Source organism: Syngnathus floridae, chromosome 2, assembly GCF_059516105.1.
Source record: "Syngnathus floridae isolate MCC-2025c chromosome 2, RoL_Sflo_1.0, whole genome shotgun sequence".
In the NCBI taxonomy this organism is placed as follows: Eukaryota; Metazoa; Chordata; class Actinopteri; order Syngnathiformes; family Syngnathidae; genus Syngnathus; species Syngnathus floridae.
This window is the reverse complement of record NC_142414.1, coordinates 8,160,063-8,174,953: the sequence shown is the minus strand read 5'-3', so window position 1 is coordinate 8,174,953 and position 14,891 is coordinate 8,160,063. Positions and strand designations below refer to the sequence as shown.

The following is a 14,891-nucleotide window of genomic DNA, read 5'->3' as shown; positions in this document are numbered from 1 at the left end:
AACTTTGGAGTTTAAAGCTGCAACAGTATTATTGAGAAGATTTTTATTTTTCATTTCTTGAAGGTGGGAGGGATTAAAAGTCAAGATTCCCAAAATGTTGACATATGATAAGGATTAATATCACAGATTTATTCTTCGAAGTCTTTACGATAACGACTCAGCCAAAGATGTCAAGCAAATGTGTTTAATAATTAAGAGCATGAAAGAAAAATACACAATCGTCGCAAAGAAATATATGACTGACAACGAGATTCAAATACATTCAGCTAATTTAAATACAACGTGAAGAAAATGTTACAAGCCCGCTGACTCATCAAGTGCTCATTGCTACATTTGAAAAGAACAAAAATGAATTTTCTACTCATTTCTTTAATAATCAATTCATTGTAGAAGAAGAAAACTGCACAAGCAGCAACATCACAGTCACAAAAACAGAAGCCAAGTATTTACACACAAAATGGCGACCAAAAACCAAGCCTGAATCCATCACGGAAGACAACATTTGGCAAAAACTGCTCAGTTTTAAAACATCAATTCTGCTGCGGCTCTTTCTGGATTTGGCATGTGTGGTTATTTACACAATAAATAAAGAAGCGCTTCTCCAAGGCACCGAATGTTATTTTTAGCAAGAAACGTGAAACGGTGAAAAGATCACGTTGCTGTGATGAGGTGGAAAAACGAATAACGCTTACACTGGTAAACTACGTAACTAAGTTTCGCTCCACAATAATAAAGGGAACCTATTTTGCATGCATTTTAAAAATGGCAGTTGAGGTTTTCAAATTTAATGAACGCAAAACCACCTCAGTTACATATTCTTTGGGCGGGGGAGGGGGCGGGGCAGTATGTGGCTGCTGTGGGCGGGGCTTCAATGGCGAGGATAAGTGCACTACATTGTGTCCGTCCTGCAGACTCACCAGCGTGAAGAAGGCACCCTCAGTGCTTGGATTAGAGGAATCTTGCTGGTGATCTTTAGAATATCTTCACCGGTTTTATTTTCGTTTGGCCGCGGGTCGGGCCTCCCGGACGTGCTTGGTGTTTCTCTTCTCCGATTTGCTCTTCTCCTTGCCTTTCCTCAGGCGGCGCGGAGGCGGGGTCTCTCTTTGCTCACTGTCGTCCTGAGTGCTGGAGGTGTCCATGCCGTCTTGCTCCTCGGGGATGTTGGGAATGGTGCTGCTGCTTCCGTCCAGGATGTTCCTGAGGGAGTGGTCCTCGGGAGTACCGGTAGCCGTGGTGCCGCTCTCGCTGCTGCTCAGATCTGGTTCTTCACCGTATCTGCCGCTTCTGCCCCGCTGCGGGAGCGAGGAACCCCGGATGGACATCCGTTCCCGCCGCGCCTCCCGGATATTGTGCTGAGGCTCGTTCATGTCCACCCCGGAGTCCAGGCTGGTGTCGTTGCTGCTGGGAGGGCGGTGGCGGCTCTGGAGCTCGATGATGGAGTGGCGAACCTGAGCGGCCGGTTTCCCGTCCAGGGAGACGAACCAAGCCCGGGGGTGGGAACCCGAAGACTTGCCCCGGGTCAGTTCCAGCAGCGTGCGTTCCGAGATCCCTTGAAGCTCGCCGCCGAAGCCTTCCATCCCCGCCGCCTCGTTGAGCGTACCCGGTACCGAGACGGACGACTCCAGGAGGTTACTGTAGCGGGCCCACACGGCGGCGGGCCCTTGGCTCGGGGGAGGAGTTTCCAGAGGCTGCGGCTCATCTTGATTGCTTTGCTGTTGGCCGCTTTGGACTTTGCCCAGCGTCTGCGTGTAGCTGTCTTTACTCGGCGCTTCCGGGTCGTTTCCGTTGCGGGGGAACGTGGCGGACTTCTGCGATTCTTGGTTGCCGAAAATATCCGGCGCCTGAATGATAGCCACCGGATGGTTGTAGATATGAAGCAGTTTGTCAGGGAAGAAGCCGTCGACGTTGATGTTGCCGCGGTTCTGCTCCATCCGCTCCATAAGTCGAGATACCTCCTCGTTGTTGATGTAGTGGGAGCGCACTTTGATACGATCGGCGGATAAATTCTCGTAGAGAGGAGCCGTGGCTTGACCCGCCGGGTCCTCCACGTAGATGTTGTAGTTGGCTTTGTGCCTCGGGGTGGATAGGATGTCGCACTGGACGTTGCGGGAAGTCAGGATGTTCTCCCCCGAGTGCAAGAGCAGACCCTCCTCCATGTGCATGGAGGTGGTTTGGTCTTTTTTCACCACGGCCAGTTTGGAGAAACGAGCTCGTCTCCCCCTGGGCTCTCGTTGGGAACTTGCGGAGAAACATTTGAATTTGATTATTGTCAGAAATACACACGCTTACCATATAGAACAAAACAGGAGATGTTTCGTACCCGCATTGACACAAGAGCAAAGTCAGAAATCCGATCACGACCACCAGAGTTCCTGCCAGTATTCCCACCGTTAGGAGCGGATGATAGGAAAAGAACTCCAAGGAGCTTCCGTGATCTGACACATAAAGACCGAAAAGGTTTTTTTTTTTCATCAGAAAATAAATAAATGAATAAATAAATCCATTTTAAATAAATAAATAAACAAATAAATAAATAAATAAATAAATAAATAAATAAATAAATACATAAATAAATAAAATAAAACAAAATAAAATAAAATTAAATTAAATTAAATTAAATTAAATTATAAAGACCGACGATGAGATGAGATGAAATTCACCATTGGAAGGAAAGGGGGCAGCCATCCAGTAACCCAGGTGAGAAGCGGTGTACGTCCAAAGCAGCTCCTGATCAACTGCCTGCACGATTCCCACACCTCGATTCTCCCAGGCACCTTCAAGTAGAGTCGTTCATTCCAGGAACGTGTCGTACTTTGTCCCTCCCCGCTTTATGACCGGGCCCCTACCTGTCTGGAGGTTAAAGGCCCAAGCCGGCATGGTGTCAGAGACGCGGAGGCGGGTGGCGCTCCCCAGAGGCACGCTCAACTGGACGGGCCCTTGAACCCGGAGCTCCTCATCTCCCGCGTAGACGTGGACACTAACCGCTGCCGCCGGCTTCAAGCCGACGCTTCGAAAAACTGCGCAAACAAGCATCAAAAATGAAATCAAATATTTATTGGTGCATGTAATAATAATGAGAATATTACCTGATGCGTTGGCAACGATGCCCGGAGTGCAGTTGACGCACTCCTTCCCCGAGTGCGTCACAGTCAGGTAAGCCGTCAACGATGACATGTTCTTGTCGGGGAGTGTGAGCAGGTTCTTGGCAAACTTTATCTTTGGTTGAGAGGCGCTGTCTGTAATAATCAGACAGGATGGAGAAAATAAATCTCCATTTATGTTGTGATGGTTAAAAATGTGACGCCACATACCAGGCAACTTAGCTGTGATGAGCACTGTGTCTTCAAAAAGCCAGATGTTGCCTTGCCTCTGAGGAAGCAGCAGCAACGTCACAGCAGAGAAGACTGCAATGACACAATGTGTCCATCCTCAGCTCTGTTTTTTTTAATAAACTAGTGACATTTACACAAAATCTAAAAAAAAAAAGGCTCACTGGGTCTCCTGCTCGTGATCCAAGGCTGCGGGCTTGGGATGTAACCTTCCATGGTGGCCACCAGGGTCAGACTCAGCCCGGGGCTGTACGGCACCCATAGGAGAGCTTCACCTTCTTCCCCTGTCCAGGTGGAGCTGCTCAAGTTGTGGTTGACGTAAATCCCAACCGAGGCTCCTGGCAAGAGCTGGCGGGTCACCATGTCTCTCACCAGAACCTTTAGGGCAAACCGGGGCTCTAAAATTCATAAAGAAGAATTAATTCCCAAGAGGATGGCCCCTCCAGATCACAACAGATTTTTTTGCTGACACACACTTCCATATCTGCTGAGCATCGCGGGTTTGCAGTGTGCTGCCTCAACATAATCACCTGATCTGATTATAGCCAAGAAAAGATTTTATTTTAGGTTTATCCATCACTTAATGCAGAAGCACTCCAGGCGTACCCTAAACATCGTAGCAGCAGTAATTTAAAAAAAGACGTGAAGATATGCGATTACGTCACCGTGTGGATAATAATAAGCAGCTCAGATCTTCACCTTCGGTTTGAGCGGGGATCCCGAGAAACATCGGCGTGTTGGTGGCGTTCTGGCCATTGTCCCCGGGCAAGGAGGGGGGGAGGCCGCCACCGCCGCCGCCGCCGCCCTCATCCACGGCTCCCACTGGCGCATCAGAAGAAACCAGGAGCAAGGAGGAGTGTGTAAAGAGCAGCAGCAAAAGCGGCCGCGGAGATGGAATCAGGCGGGGCTTGGCATCGGGCATGGCTTAACATGTACAGACATAACGGCCCGTTAAAGCCAGGTGAACGCGGCCAAAATACGGGGTGCGTCGTGGGCTTGGCCTTCAGCTTGTCGAGAAGCAAGTGCGCTAGGAGGATGCGCTGTTGGTGCTGAGGCTGGGCGTGTGCAGTATAAGAGATCGTTTGTTTATAAAAGAGCTCTCACTACAACGCGGCCAATGTTACAATAATTCTACGTTCAAGTCCTATTATTGATGACCACTTTTCACATCGTATATCATCTTGTGATATTGAGAAAAAACAGGGTGGCGGGGGAAAGAAGCTACGTTGCAGGAAATATAGAAAAGAAACGGTAGCAGCCGAGTAAGACGTCTTGCTAATTCGCTTGTCTTTGCAGGGGGAAAGCTCTGACGTCATTGGTCTTTTTGTGCAGTTCAGTTTATATTCTTTGCAAGCGGTGACGAGGAGACAATTCTACATTTATTTTGTGTTTGACCCAAAATTTTAGATTAATTTTGAAATTTAAGTGCAATTAATCTGAGATTATATTGAATTTGATTTCATTTATTATATAAGGGGCTTGCAAAATCGTCTCACAGTTAACAATTTATCGGTTTGTATAAGTGTGAATTTTCTCCTGCATACCTTGCATGCTAAAATAATTGCAGACTCTGCGTGTGAATGTCTGGCAACCTATTACAAAATATTACGCAATCGTCTGGCAACCAGGGTGTAGCTCACCTCTTGCCAAGTCAGCTGGGAAGGGCTCTATGCAGCAATATACAAAAATGGCTGAAATGATTGATAATAACATAAAAAGTAACTCTTTAATTGTACATTGTTTAAAAAAAGTTCTTGTTTATCAAATTGAAATTAGTTTCCAGCTCATGAATGTTGTCAAACTCTTGTTGTCCTAAATTTCTACAGAAGGCACATTCCAATGTACTGTTGTCATTTTCACATGTGCTCTGGGTGTTTCTGAAGGCAGGTGATGAACTGCTTCACCTCTTTGCCTTCATAGCAGATCTGGTATATGGACACAAAGAGTGGAAACCTAAAGCAGGAAAAGAATTATTCATAAAAATGAATCATTCTTAACAATTTAGCGTTTGGGCCATGCAGTTAATTGACTTACATGGTGACCATGTCCTTCTTCTGTAGAATTTTGTAAATCTCAGCCGAGGCTTGCGGACCTTGCAGTTTTTGTCCACCGAGCATTTCAGTTTCCAGCTCTGCGATGGACTAATGAAGAAGACATTTTTTAATATGATGTGTAATAAATTCTTTTTTCATTCTTTTTAATTTTTACATTTTTTAAATTTGTCCATTAATAAATGATAATAATAATGATAATAATAAAATAAATAAATTTAAAAGAAATTCCTTTTTTTTATTTTTACATTTTTTAAATCCATCCATTAATTCAGTGTTTACTGCAAGCTTCTAAATTACCTTGGAAGTTCTGACGAAAGCTTCTGCAACTTTGCGGTTTCGTCCACCGTAGCAGGTGGTGATGAGGTCGGCCACGCCGCAGCTCTCCAAGAAGGTGTCGGAACTCACTTGGCCCCTGCAGAACAACTTGGCAAAGGCGACCATCTCCATCAAACCCAACCGGATCACCGCCGCCTTGGTGTTGTCCCCGAATCCGAGGCCGTCGCAGAATCCGGCGCCGAGAGCCACGATGTTCTACGGATGCATACGGACTCCATTTGTTCCCCTTTCTGACCTTTTGGGTCGATTTCACACTAATCATTTACCTTCAGCGCTCCACACAACTCCACTGTGTCACTGTCCTGCACCACAGTGATGCGAAAGTTGGGGGTCTGAAGAAGCTCTTTAAAGAGAAGTCCATTGGCCTCATTTGTAGAACCTTTTGGAAATAGTACGGAATAATTATGTCAAGTAACAACAGGAACCAAGATGAGATGATCCGTTAAAAAGAGTGTCACACCAATGGTGGTTTCACAGAACTTCTCATCTGCCACCTCGCTGGCAATATTGGCCCCCATCAGGACGCTGACCTCAATTTCCAGTTCTTTCCTGATGATGTCCGAGATGAGCCGCAGTCCGTCCGGACCCTCGTCGATACCCTAAAGGCAGTTCATTGCCACAATGAAGCAAGTTTTGTTTTGTTTTCCCATCGTAACGGAGCTCTCACTTTGATGAGTGAAATGCCGATGGCGCCGTCCACAACGTGGGACTTGATCTTGTCACAGAGCGAGTGGACAAATTGGTGAGGGGTGACAAAAACGAGCAATTTTGCTCCTTTGACGGCCTCTGCGACATCTGGAACAGCCACCTGGTCAGAACATCGGCGACAAAGTGAGGTCATGTGATCTTTTACAGTATTATAGAGATCTTCAGAGAGCTCTGATTGGCTCAGAAAAATAGAAGATTTGGAATAAATTGTCAAAATGAATTTCATAATCAATCCCTTATACTGGACAATTACCACGTTCTTGGGCAGCTTGTGACCAGGCAAATATTTGACATTTTCATGCTCTGTGTTGATGATCTCGGTCAGCTTTTTCCCATTGACCATTTCTTCGTAAACCCACATGTTCACGATTGGGTCGAACCGGTTTGATGATCTGACATTCCATCCAATTATTTTGGCAATTGAAGAGCCCCTATAAAACAAATCAAAACAAAAAGTGGACTTGGATGAACCCTCAGGACAGTCAATAAACAAAGAATGAAAATACATACAGGAAGATGTTAAAACGCAGGTTTGTTATATATACAACTGAATTTTGATACAAAAACAAAGGTAATTTACAGCATCAGTAGTGATTCGCGGGCGCCCTCTTGTGGCACCTACGCGGAGGAAAATAGAACTCACGTTTAAGTGTCTTGCAGACCTTTTTAAATTAATCCAGTAATGTAGTTTGGGTACCATTTTATTCAAATTTAATATAGCTAGCATACATTTTAAATGAATAATTAGTTGTTTTATCTTTCATGTAGCTATAAAACATTTTAATTGAATAGTTATTTAGGTTTTGATTTTCTTAAACTGTACTTGAATAGTCGCAAATTCTAACTGCACCTAAACCATATCATGCTTCTAATTTTAAATGTATCCCTAAAAATAAAACCACTGACTTGCTTTTTGATTATCGAACACCTCGGCCACTGATTTTTATTATAGGGTGTACTCGGTTTACGGTCTCGAGTTACGTTGTTTCGTGTTTACGACACGCGTCTCATATATTTCACGCCTTTTTTCGACCTATGCGGGTTTTGCGTCGTAAATGCGGTCGATTATGGTGGCACAAAGTTGGAGAGAAAATCTCGCCCTTAAAAGTTCGACCACGATTCTTGTAAAGAGTTAAACAGACTACATGAGCATTCTAATCGTTTTGGCGGCGTTTTTTTTTTTTTTTTTTTTTTTTTTTGTCCGATGGGACAGATGATCTAATCCCAAATTTACGACAACTACAAAAAAATACATTGCAACCCGACATTACACGTACAGACTGCGCGAAACAAAAAAGGAAACAACACTGTGAGACACGCTTCTTAAAAACCTATTAAATGTACCAGTTTCCGGATCCCAAGATGCAGACTTTGGTCCCGGGCATTTTGATCCAGGTCGTACTTTTTCAACCCTGCACCGTACTTTAATCTTCCGCATCTAACTTCCTTATACGCCCCATGATTGAACTGGATGGCACTAACGTATGGAGCCTTTTTTTTTTCATTTCCTGAAACAAATAATTTTACGAATTTATAAACTGGCACTTTATTTCGTACATGAACGTTATCGTGCGAATATCACATGCACTATCCGTTTTCTGTACCGCTATATACTATTATTATTTATTTATATATAAATAATATTATAATCATTCACTTGCATTATATTTAATAATATAATTGAATAATACAGTATAAATTTATACTTAAGTGTATTATGTTTGTCTGACATCATAACGGAAATATTTGCTGTGTAACATTATTTATTTATTTATTTATTTATTTATTTATTTATTTATTTATTTATTTGTTTGTTTGTTTGTTTAGTTGTTTATTTGTATTTAATGTATTTAGTTTACCTTTATTTACAAATAAGGTTAATTCGAATTAAAGCTCTTTAACTCACAGACGTCAGTACTTTATTTTGTTTTTAGTGCACATTGAAACAGTTTTATCTAAATTGGGTCAAGTAGAAATAGCACACAATGTTCTTTCCGGATGGCACGAGGATATATGTTGAATAAAATTTTGCTTGCTTAAAATTCATATTTTGCCTTCAAATATGAATCCAGAAAACACGCATTTGCTTGAAATGCCCGATGACGAATCACGTGATGCGTTTCCGGTTGAGCCACCAGGAAGACTGTCAAGCTGGCTGGACATGTTTTATCAGGTTTTATTTAAAATAACAACTCGACAAATGGGTTTCTATAAGTTGTATGGTCGGTACGAAAAGGATTTTGAACGTCACTCTACATTTTAAAGAAACGTCGTCTTCTTTAATCACGTTGTCTTGTTTTGGACGGGTTAGCTTAAGTCCAGCAGACTGCGGCTAAGCTAAAGGTGGTGGTGTTGCCAGTGACTATGCAAGGGGAAACCACAGCAATACGAATTACGGACAACGAAAGCAAATTGGATGTATTCCCCCAGAATAGGACTCCAAGCTCGGGAAGAGCGAGTGCAAAAAGCTGGCAGTACAGGCGAGTACTTCTAGTTTGGTGACGCTATCCAGCTAGTTACTGAATCCGATCGTATTGTGTGTTTATTACATTCAGGAGTGGTGGCAAGAACGACGACTAGCAAGTGACTTGTTTGGCTTCTTTACTTTTTGACCAGACGAATTTACGAGGCAATCGAAAGAGCCACTTTGTGTGTTTGTGGCTGTGTGCTCCATCCCAATGATTTTTATCTTCTGTTTCTCCTTTTTCATGATTACCATCGGATGCTAGTGACCACATGGAGAATATCAATGGCTACTTGATGAAGTACACCAACTTGGTGACAGGTTGGCAGTACAGGTGATGTGACCTACTTAACATGCATAAATTGTCATCGCCATTTCCAGAGTTGGACATGTTTTCGATTCTTCCCCAGGTTCTTTGTCCTGAACAACGAGGCAGGTTTGCTGGAGTACTTTGTCAACGAGCAATCCCGACCTCAGAAGCCCCGTGGTATGCTGCCCTTGGCCGGGGCGGTCATCTCCCCCAGTGATGAGGACTCGCACACGTTCACTGTCAACGCTATCAGTGGAGAGCAGTACAAGCTCAGGGGTGTGTTTGAACACCTTACTCAGTCCTCGTTCTGATTTTTTTTTATTTCTAGGCCATGCATATAGATAATTTTGCCCTTTCCTGATCAAGACTAACGCCAGATTATTTAAAATTGTGTGATAATTGATGTTAAGATTAAAGTTGTCCTGATAATAGTGTTTTCTGTTCTCTGCTAAAATACTCCCAACCATGTATTTATTATTTCTTTTAATTCATGCATAATTCTCAGCCACCGACGCCAAAGAAAGACAACACTGGGTGAGCAGACTTCAACTCTGCACGCAGCATCACACTGAGGCCATGGGAAAGGTAAGACTGGTTTTGCAACAGGTGGCAAATATAATTTCTTGAATCCAACTTTGTGTGACTTTTGTGCTCAGAGCAATCCTCCACCCAAGTCACGCAGCTACTCCATGGTGTCTCAAGGCAGCAGTAGCTCACCTATGTCTATGCGGAGACCTAGCCAGAACCCCTCCTCCTTATTCAACTGGCAAATACACAAGGGCTCCTCACTGTATTCCAGCAAGCGGTCCCTGCTACCTGATCACCTTATAGAAGCCAGAGAAGTAAATAATGAAGCCCTTGACTCCACACTGATGACAGAAATCTCCATTACTGTTCCATCTAATTCCACCAATGAGTAACTTTGCAAATGTGAAGAGATGTCTTGAAGATTTTATTGACATTTTGTAACCTTTAACCACACACTCGCCTCTTTAGATGATGACCCAAGCTCAAGGCCAGCACCGAGACCTAATCCAAGGAATAGAAGGCCTCCCCGCAGCTCCTGGTCTGTCCGCTTTGGACCAGGATCTTCTTATGCTCAAGGCGACCTCCATGGCTACCATGACCTGCCTCAACGATTGCTTGCATATTCTGAACCTGCAGCAGGTGGCCAGGCAGACAGGATCCATGGCAGGTGGGCGGGCGCTTTGTTTCCTTTCTTTTACATGTATTCAAATTGTGATGAATGGGAAACAGAATTTGTGCGAATGAGAAGGCCCACAAGTGCTCGTAGGGAACAACAGGTCTCTCTCCAAACGAGACAAACAGTGGAATCATTTTGCATTATTGATAGGGAGCTGTACTCATTATTGCCACCTGTTTCAAGAGTAATCGGACCTCGGGTCGTGACGATATCAATGCGATGCTGCACTTTTAATGACAATTTCAAAGCGTCGCACACGTACAGTAGCACGTATGTCCGAATCATCTTTAACGTCAACGTTCACTCTCTGTTCCAAATCGTTCGAAAGGGCAAAAACAGTCAGCTCATGTCCCGCTTTTCTGAAGCAGATCTCATTACCCGATGCATATTTCATCAGCCGGCCCCGACGGCAACAGCCAATCAGATTAAGTTGCCCGGCAACAGGCGAGGTGAATTTGAATGGGATCGGCCCACCCCTAAGCTTGCATAAAAAGATGCCGCACCGGCGGTCCCCAACCGATCAAAGGATGAACGTGTTTCCTCTCGGCGGGGCAAGTAGCGTCCGATCCGAGGCTCCGGTTGCGTTTGAACTCGAGACGTTTGCCCAGCACCGCTCGGGTTCTTGTTGTGCGGGCCACCTTTTTGGCCTTACGTGTGTTTGTGAGTGTCAGGGTGGGGGGCTGGGAGGGAGGGAGGGGTGGGGACATTGATGAGTGGCTGTGAACCCACTGCTCTGCACCTCCTGCACATGGCAGGATCCACCATTGAGTGGCTGGAGCCCAAGCTGCCCGACATCTTGAAGAATGGCAGCAATTCCTTGGGTAGCTTCACAGCAGGAGAGGACCTGCTGCAGGAGGGAGGGCTGGAGCTCAGCAGCCCAGAGTCCTGCAGCTTCTCTGGGGTAAGACAACAGGGAGATTTCAATGGTGGGCTCGGGTCGAAGACGTATCTTCATTCCTTATTGTCTTTCAGGAGCAAGAAGACATCGACGCTCAGGATGAGGTGGCCGACTCGTTCACGGACAAAGAGGAGGACCTGTGTGCTGTGGAGGAGGAGCGCAGTGTCATCCTACACCTGCTCTCGCAGTTGAAGCTGGGCATGGACCTCACACGGGTAGGTCGAGTTCCATGTGTTGAGAGAGAGAAAAAAAAATCAGATTCTTTTTTTTTTTTTTTTTCCACACCGTACACAGCTGCTTTAAAACAAAACAAAACTTTACTAAATCAAACAAAAGTACATCTCTGAATCGGATTTGAATCGAGAAATGTTTATGCAGCGTCAGAAGTTGGCTCTGAGCTGACTCACATGACCCACAATGTTGATGCGGACAGTGTTGGCCCAACAACCTTTTGCTCGACTAAAAACTATAAAATCATTACCGAGGCAGATAGTTAGCTAACTAGCACGAAAAATACCTTTTCTCCATTTTAATCTTCCGTCGTCCTGCTTCAGGTTGTTCTTCCCACCTTCATCCTGGAGAAGCGTTCTCTACTGGAGATGTACGCCGACTTCATGTCGCACCCCGAACTCTTTGTGGCCATCACGGACGGCGACACCCCCGAGGAACGCATGGTCCGCTTCGTGGAGTACTACCTCACCTCCTTCCACGAGGGCCGCAAGGGCGCCATCGCCAAGAAGCCCTACAACCCCATCATCGGCGAGACCTTCCACTGCTCCTGGAAAGTCCCCAAAACAGCGGAGGCCTCGTCGGCCGAGCCCTCGCCAGAAAGCACTGACCCCGCCCCCTCCCAAGATTTCTACCAAGTGCGCTTTGTGGCTGAGCAAGTATCCCACCATCCCCCCGTGTCTGGGTTTTATGCAGAATGCCAGGAGAGGCGCATGTGTGTAAATACTCACGTGTGGACTAAGAGCAAGTTCATGGGCATGTCCATTGGCGTCTCCATGATCGGCGAAGGTTAGCAGCTCTATTTTTGCCTCACATGAACTCAAATGTGTAACACCCTAATGTTTTTTTTTTGTTAGGTTGCCTGACTTTACTGGAACATGATGAAGAATACACCTTCACGTTGCCATGCGCATATGCACGCTCCATTCTCACCGTCCCTTGGGTGGAACTCGGGGGCAAAGTTAACATCACTTGCGCCAAAACGGGCTACGCCGCAGTCATCACTTTTCAAACCAAACCCTTTTATGGTGGAAAATTGCACAAGTAAGGATGGCGGTTTACTTTGAAGTGGAGAACAGGAAGGTGACACCTTTTGTTTTCCGAAATGTAGAGTAACGGCAGAGGTGAAACACAACCCGACCAATGTGGTGGCGTGCCGCATTCAGGGGGAGTGGAACGGCGCTCTGGAGTTCGCTTACACCAACGGCGAGACTCGGGCGGTCGACGTCACCAAACTGCCTGTAACCAGGAAGTGGGTCCGGCCCATCGAGAAGCAAGGACCGACCGAATCCAGGTATTTTTTCCATTTTACACATTTGGTCGCATTTATTTTGTTGAAATTTTAAAAATTTTCCAGGTTTTTTTAGCTTGTTTCATTGACCAACTTTAAGTCCAAAATGAGATCAAATTGCAACCATTTTTTTTTTTTTAATGCTAATGTCAATTTTATTAAGCTGTGTAAATGTATCTTTTGCTGTTTCTTGGCCAGAACTCCCTTGTGAAAGAGGTTTTTAATCTCAGTGGGACTTTCCTGGTTAAAAAAATAAATGAATAAATAAAAATAAATTAATAAATTAAGAAATAAAAATAAATTAATGAAATAATAAATAAATAAATACAAATAAATAAATAAACTAATATAAAATAAATAAAAATATTAGTCTTCTTCACCATATATCTGTTTGCCTTGCATGACTCTATTGCTCCTTTTCATTCTAAATATCTTGATAGAGCACATTCAAACGCAACTGGCTTTATTTATGTGCAGAACAATTCATGTCAAACATACAGGATGTAAAACGAAATGCAAAACACCAAATGCTGTGAAGGGGCTGCGTAATTACTAACGAGAGCTGCGTCGATACCTTTACAAACATTCAAAACAGACGGGCGTTGTCTGGTATGCAACAATATCATGCCGGAACATGATGTTCAGCTCCAACTTTTAATGTTTACATTTGTTTTAGGCGCTTGTGGCAGCACGTTACCGAGGCCCTGCGGCAGAAAGATATCGACAAAGCCACCGAGCACAAGCGGATCCTGGAGGAGAGGCAACGCTCAGAGGAGAGACACCGGGCGGAGACAGAAACCTCCTGGAGGACCCGCTACTTCGACAGGGAGGTAAGCCAAACCTAACTCGACGTGCAACATCTCCATGCAGAATGTATTCAAACTCCTTTTTTCCTCGCCAGGGTGACGGTTGGATTTATCACAAACTACTTTCCAAAACCTCCACCGTCAAATCCTAGTTTTATCTCAATTTGCCTGAGGACTGGGAGCAAGCCGGCCCGCACTCAAAAACGGATGGACACGTATGAGCTTTTTCTTCTGAGCATATAGCCACAGTGTACACCCACCTCTTGCACTATATAACACTATCCAATACCAGAGCTGGCTTTACAATCTTAATTGACTCTTTCACATTCAGGTATTAATTTGTTATTGAGATTTGAACGGTACCGCGTCATCAAAAGAAGGCTGTGTAATCATTCAAGGAGTTGTGCAGCTCTCGTGTCAGATATAATGATATCGTTTCACTGTATATGATCTCATGTCAATAAAACCTTGTACAGATATTCGATAGCCTTAAATAGCCCCGATGGGGGAGGAGCGACCAGATTTTCACTGATTACGAATATGCATCGACTCTGACGGAATGCCCCGCTCCTCCCGATTATTTTATCTCCTTTGTTGTGTTGCAGTGGGATGAAAGAAGTTCAATGTAAATGCATGCTGCACCTCCTGCATCTGCATTACAAACACTTTATATAACATATTAAAGGTTTTTAAGCAGTTGTGCTTGTTTTGTAATGAAATAAAAACGATTTTCTTTAAACACGCTATTGCACTTATTTCAAAACAGTTACCTGATCCCAGGAAAAAAAGACCCTAATGTAGTTATTGCTATTTATATACGTTCAAATCAAGTTTTGACAATTGTGTTTTTTTTCTTGTTTTTTATACTAGCAATAGCAGCACATACTTTAATGTGAAAACGTTACCCAAATAGTACTATAGTGAAAGCGGGTCTGCGTTCTTTATGTTGCCACAAGGGGGCGCCATCTTCATATTAATACTGTACCGCTTTGAGAAAATGCCAAACAAAAGCCAATACGCAAGCTTATTGGCACGTCTTCGTGTATAACTATTACATTACCATTATTATTTATTATTTGTTGTGTTATGGGGCAAATTTGAGGCAGGTCGAGCAACACTGTGCTGAACTTTCACATCTTAATGCAAAATAATTCATATTGACTTCGCCAGTCACATTTGGATTTTCTTCTGTACCTTTCCCATTTAATTTGAACGTGCTTTATTAATTATATGATTAAATCAGGTTCAATTCACAGTAGCCTA

The 14,891-nt window shown here is 44.1% G+C and overlaps 3 protein-coding genes across 6 annotated transcripts; 1 reads left to right on the top strand and 2 right to left on the bottom strand.

Moving 5' to 3' along the window:
- Positions 1-95: 95 nt before the first annotated feature.
- fam171b (family with sequence similarity 171 member B) lies at positions 96-4,896 on the bottom strand. Its single transcript, XM_088369752.1, has 8 exons — positions 4,029-4,896; positions 3,494-3,727; positions 3,312-3,404; positions 3,087-3,236; positions 2,847-3,017; positions 2,661-2,774; positions 2,321-2,435; positions 96-2,238 (listed from the first exon to the last, which is right to left on the bottom strand). The coding sequence occupies exons 1-8, from the start codon at positions 4,249-4,251 to the stop codon at positions 993-995; spliced, it is 2,346 nt and encodes a 781-aa protein (XP_088225878.1). The 5' UTR covers positions 4,252-4,896; the 3' UTR covers positions 96-992.
- A 145-nt stretch (positions 4,897-5,041) lies between these two features.
- Positions 5,042-7,928, bottom strand: LOC148401527 (glycerol-3-phosphate dehydrogenase 1-like protein). Its single transcript, XM_088369774.1, has 8 exons — positions 7,772-7,928; positions 6,681-6,858; positions 6,387-6,527; positions 6,180-6,318; positions 5,986-6,098; positions 5,681-5,914; positions 5,364-5,470; positions 5,042-5,282 (listed from the first exon to the last, which is right to left on the bottom strand). Exons 1-8 carry the CDS (start codon positions 7,810-7,812, stop codon positions 5,186-5,188), a joined length of 1,050 nt encoding a protein of 349 aa, XP_088225900.1. The 5' UTR covers positions 7,813-7,928; the 3' UTR covers positions 5,042-5,185.
- Positions 7,929-8,444: 516 nt separating this feature from the next.
- On the top strand, positions 8,445-14,367 carry LOC148401526 (oxysterol-binding protein-related protein 11-like). Of its 4 annotated transcripts, none has more exons than XM_088369754.1 (14): positions 8,521-8,649; positions 8,739-8,907; positions 9,157-9,225; positions 9,302-9,477; positions 9,707-9,786; positions 9,858-10,043; positions 10,198-10,396; positions 11,161-11,306; positions 11,378-11,518; positions 11,858-12,320; positions 12,389-12,575; positions 12,643-12,825; positions 13,499-13,652; positions 13,724-14,367. In XM_088369754.1, the coding sequence occupies exons 2-14, from the start codon at positions 8,792-8,794 to the stop codon at positions 13,778-13,780; spliced, it is 2,157 nt and encodes a 718-aa protein (XP_088225880.1). In that variant the 5' UTR covers positions 8,521-8,649; positions 8,739-8,791; the 3' UTR covers positions 13,781-14,367. The 4 variants fall into 4 exon arrangements, with proteins under 4 accessions (XP_088225881.1, XP_088225880.1, XP_088225879.1 ...); XM_088369756.1 differs by lacking the exon at positions 8,521-8,649 and adding an exon at positions 8,983-9,056 and having other exon boundaries at positions 8,864-8,907; XM_088369755.1 differs by lacking the exon at positions 8,739-8,907 and having other exon boundaries at positions 8,445-8,600.
- Positions 14,368-14,891: the final 524 nt, after the last annotated feature.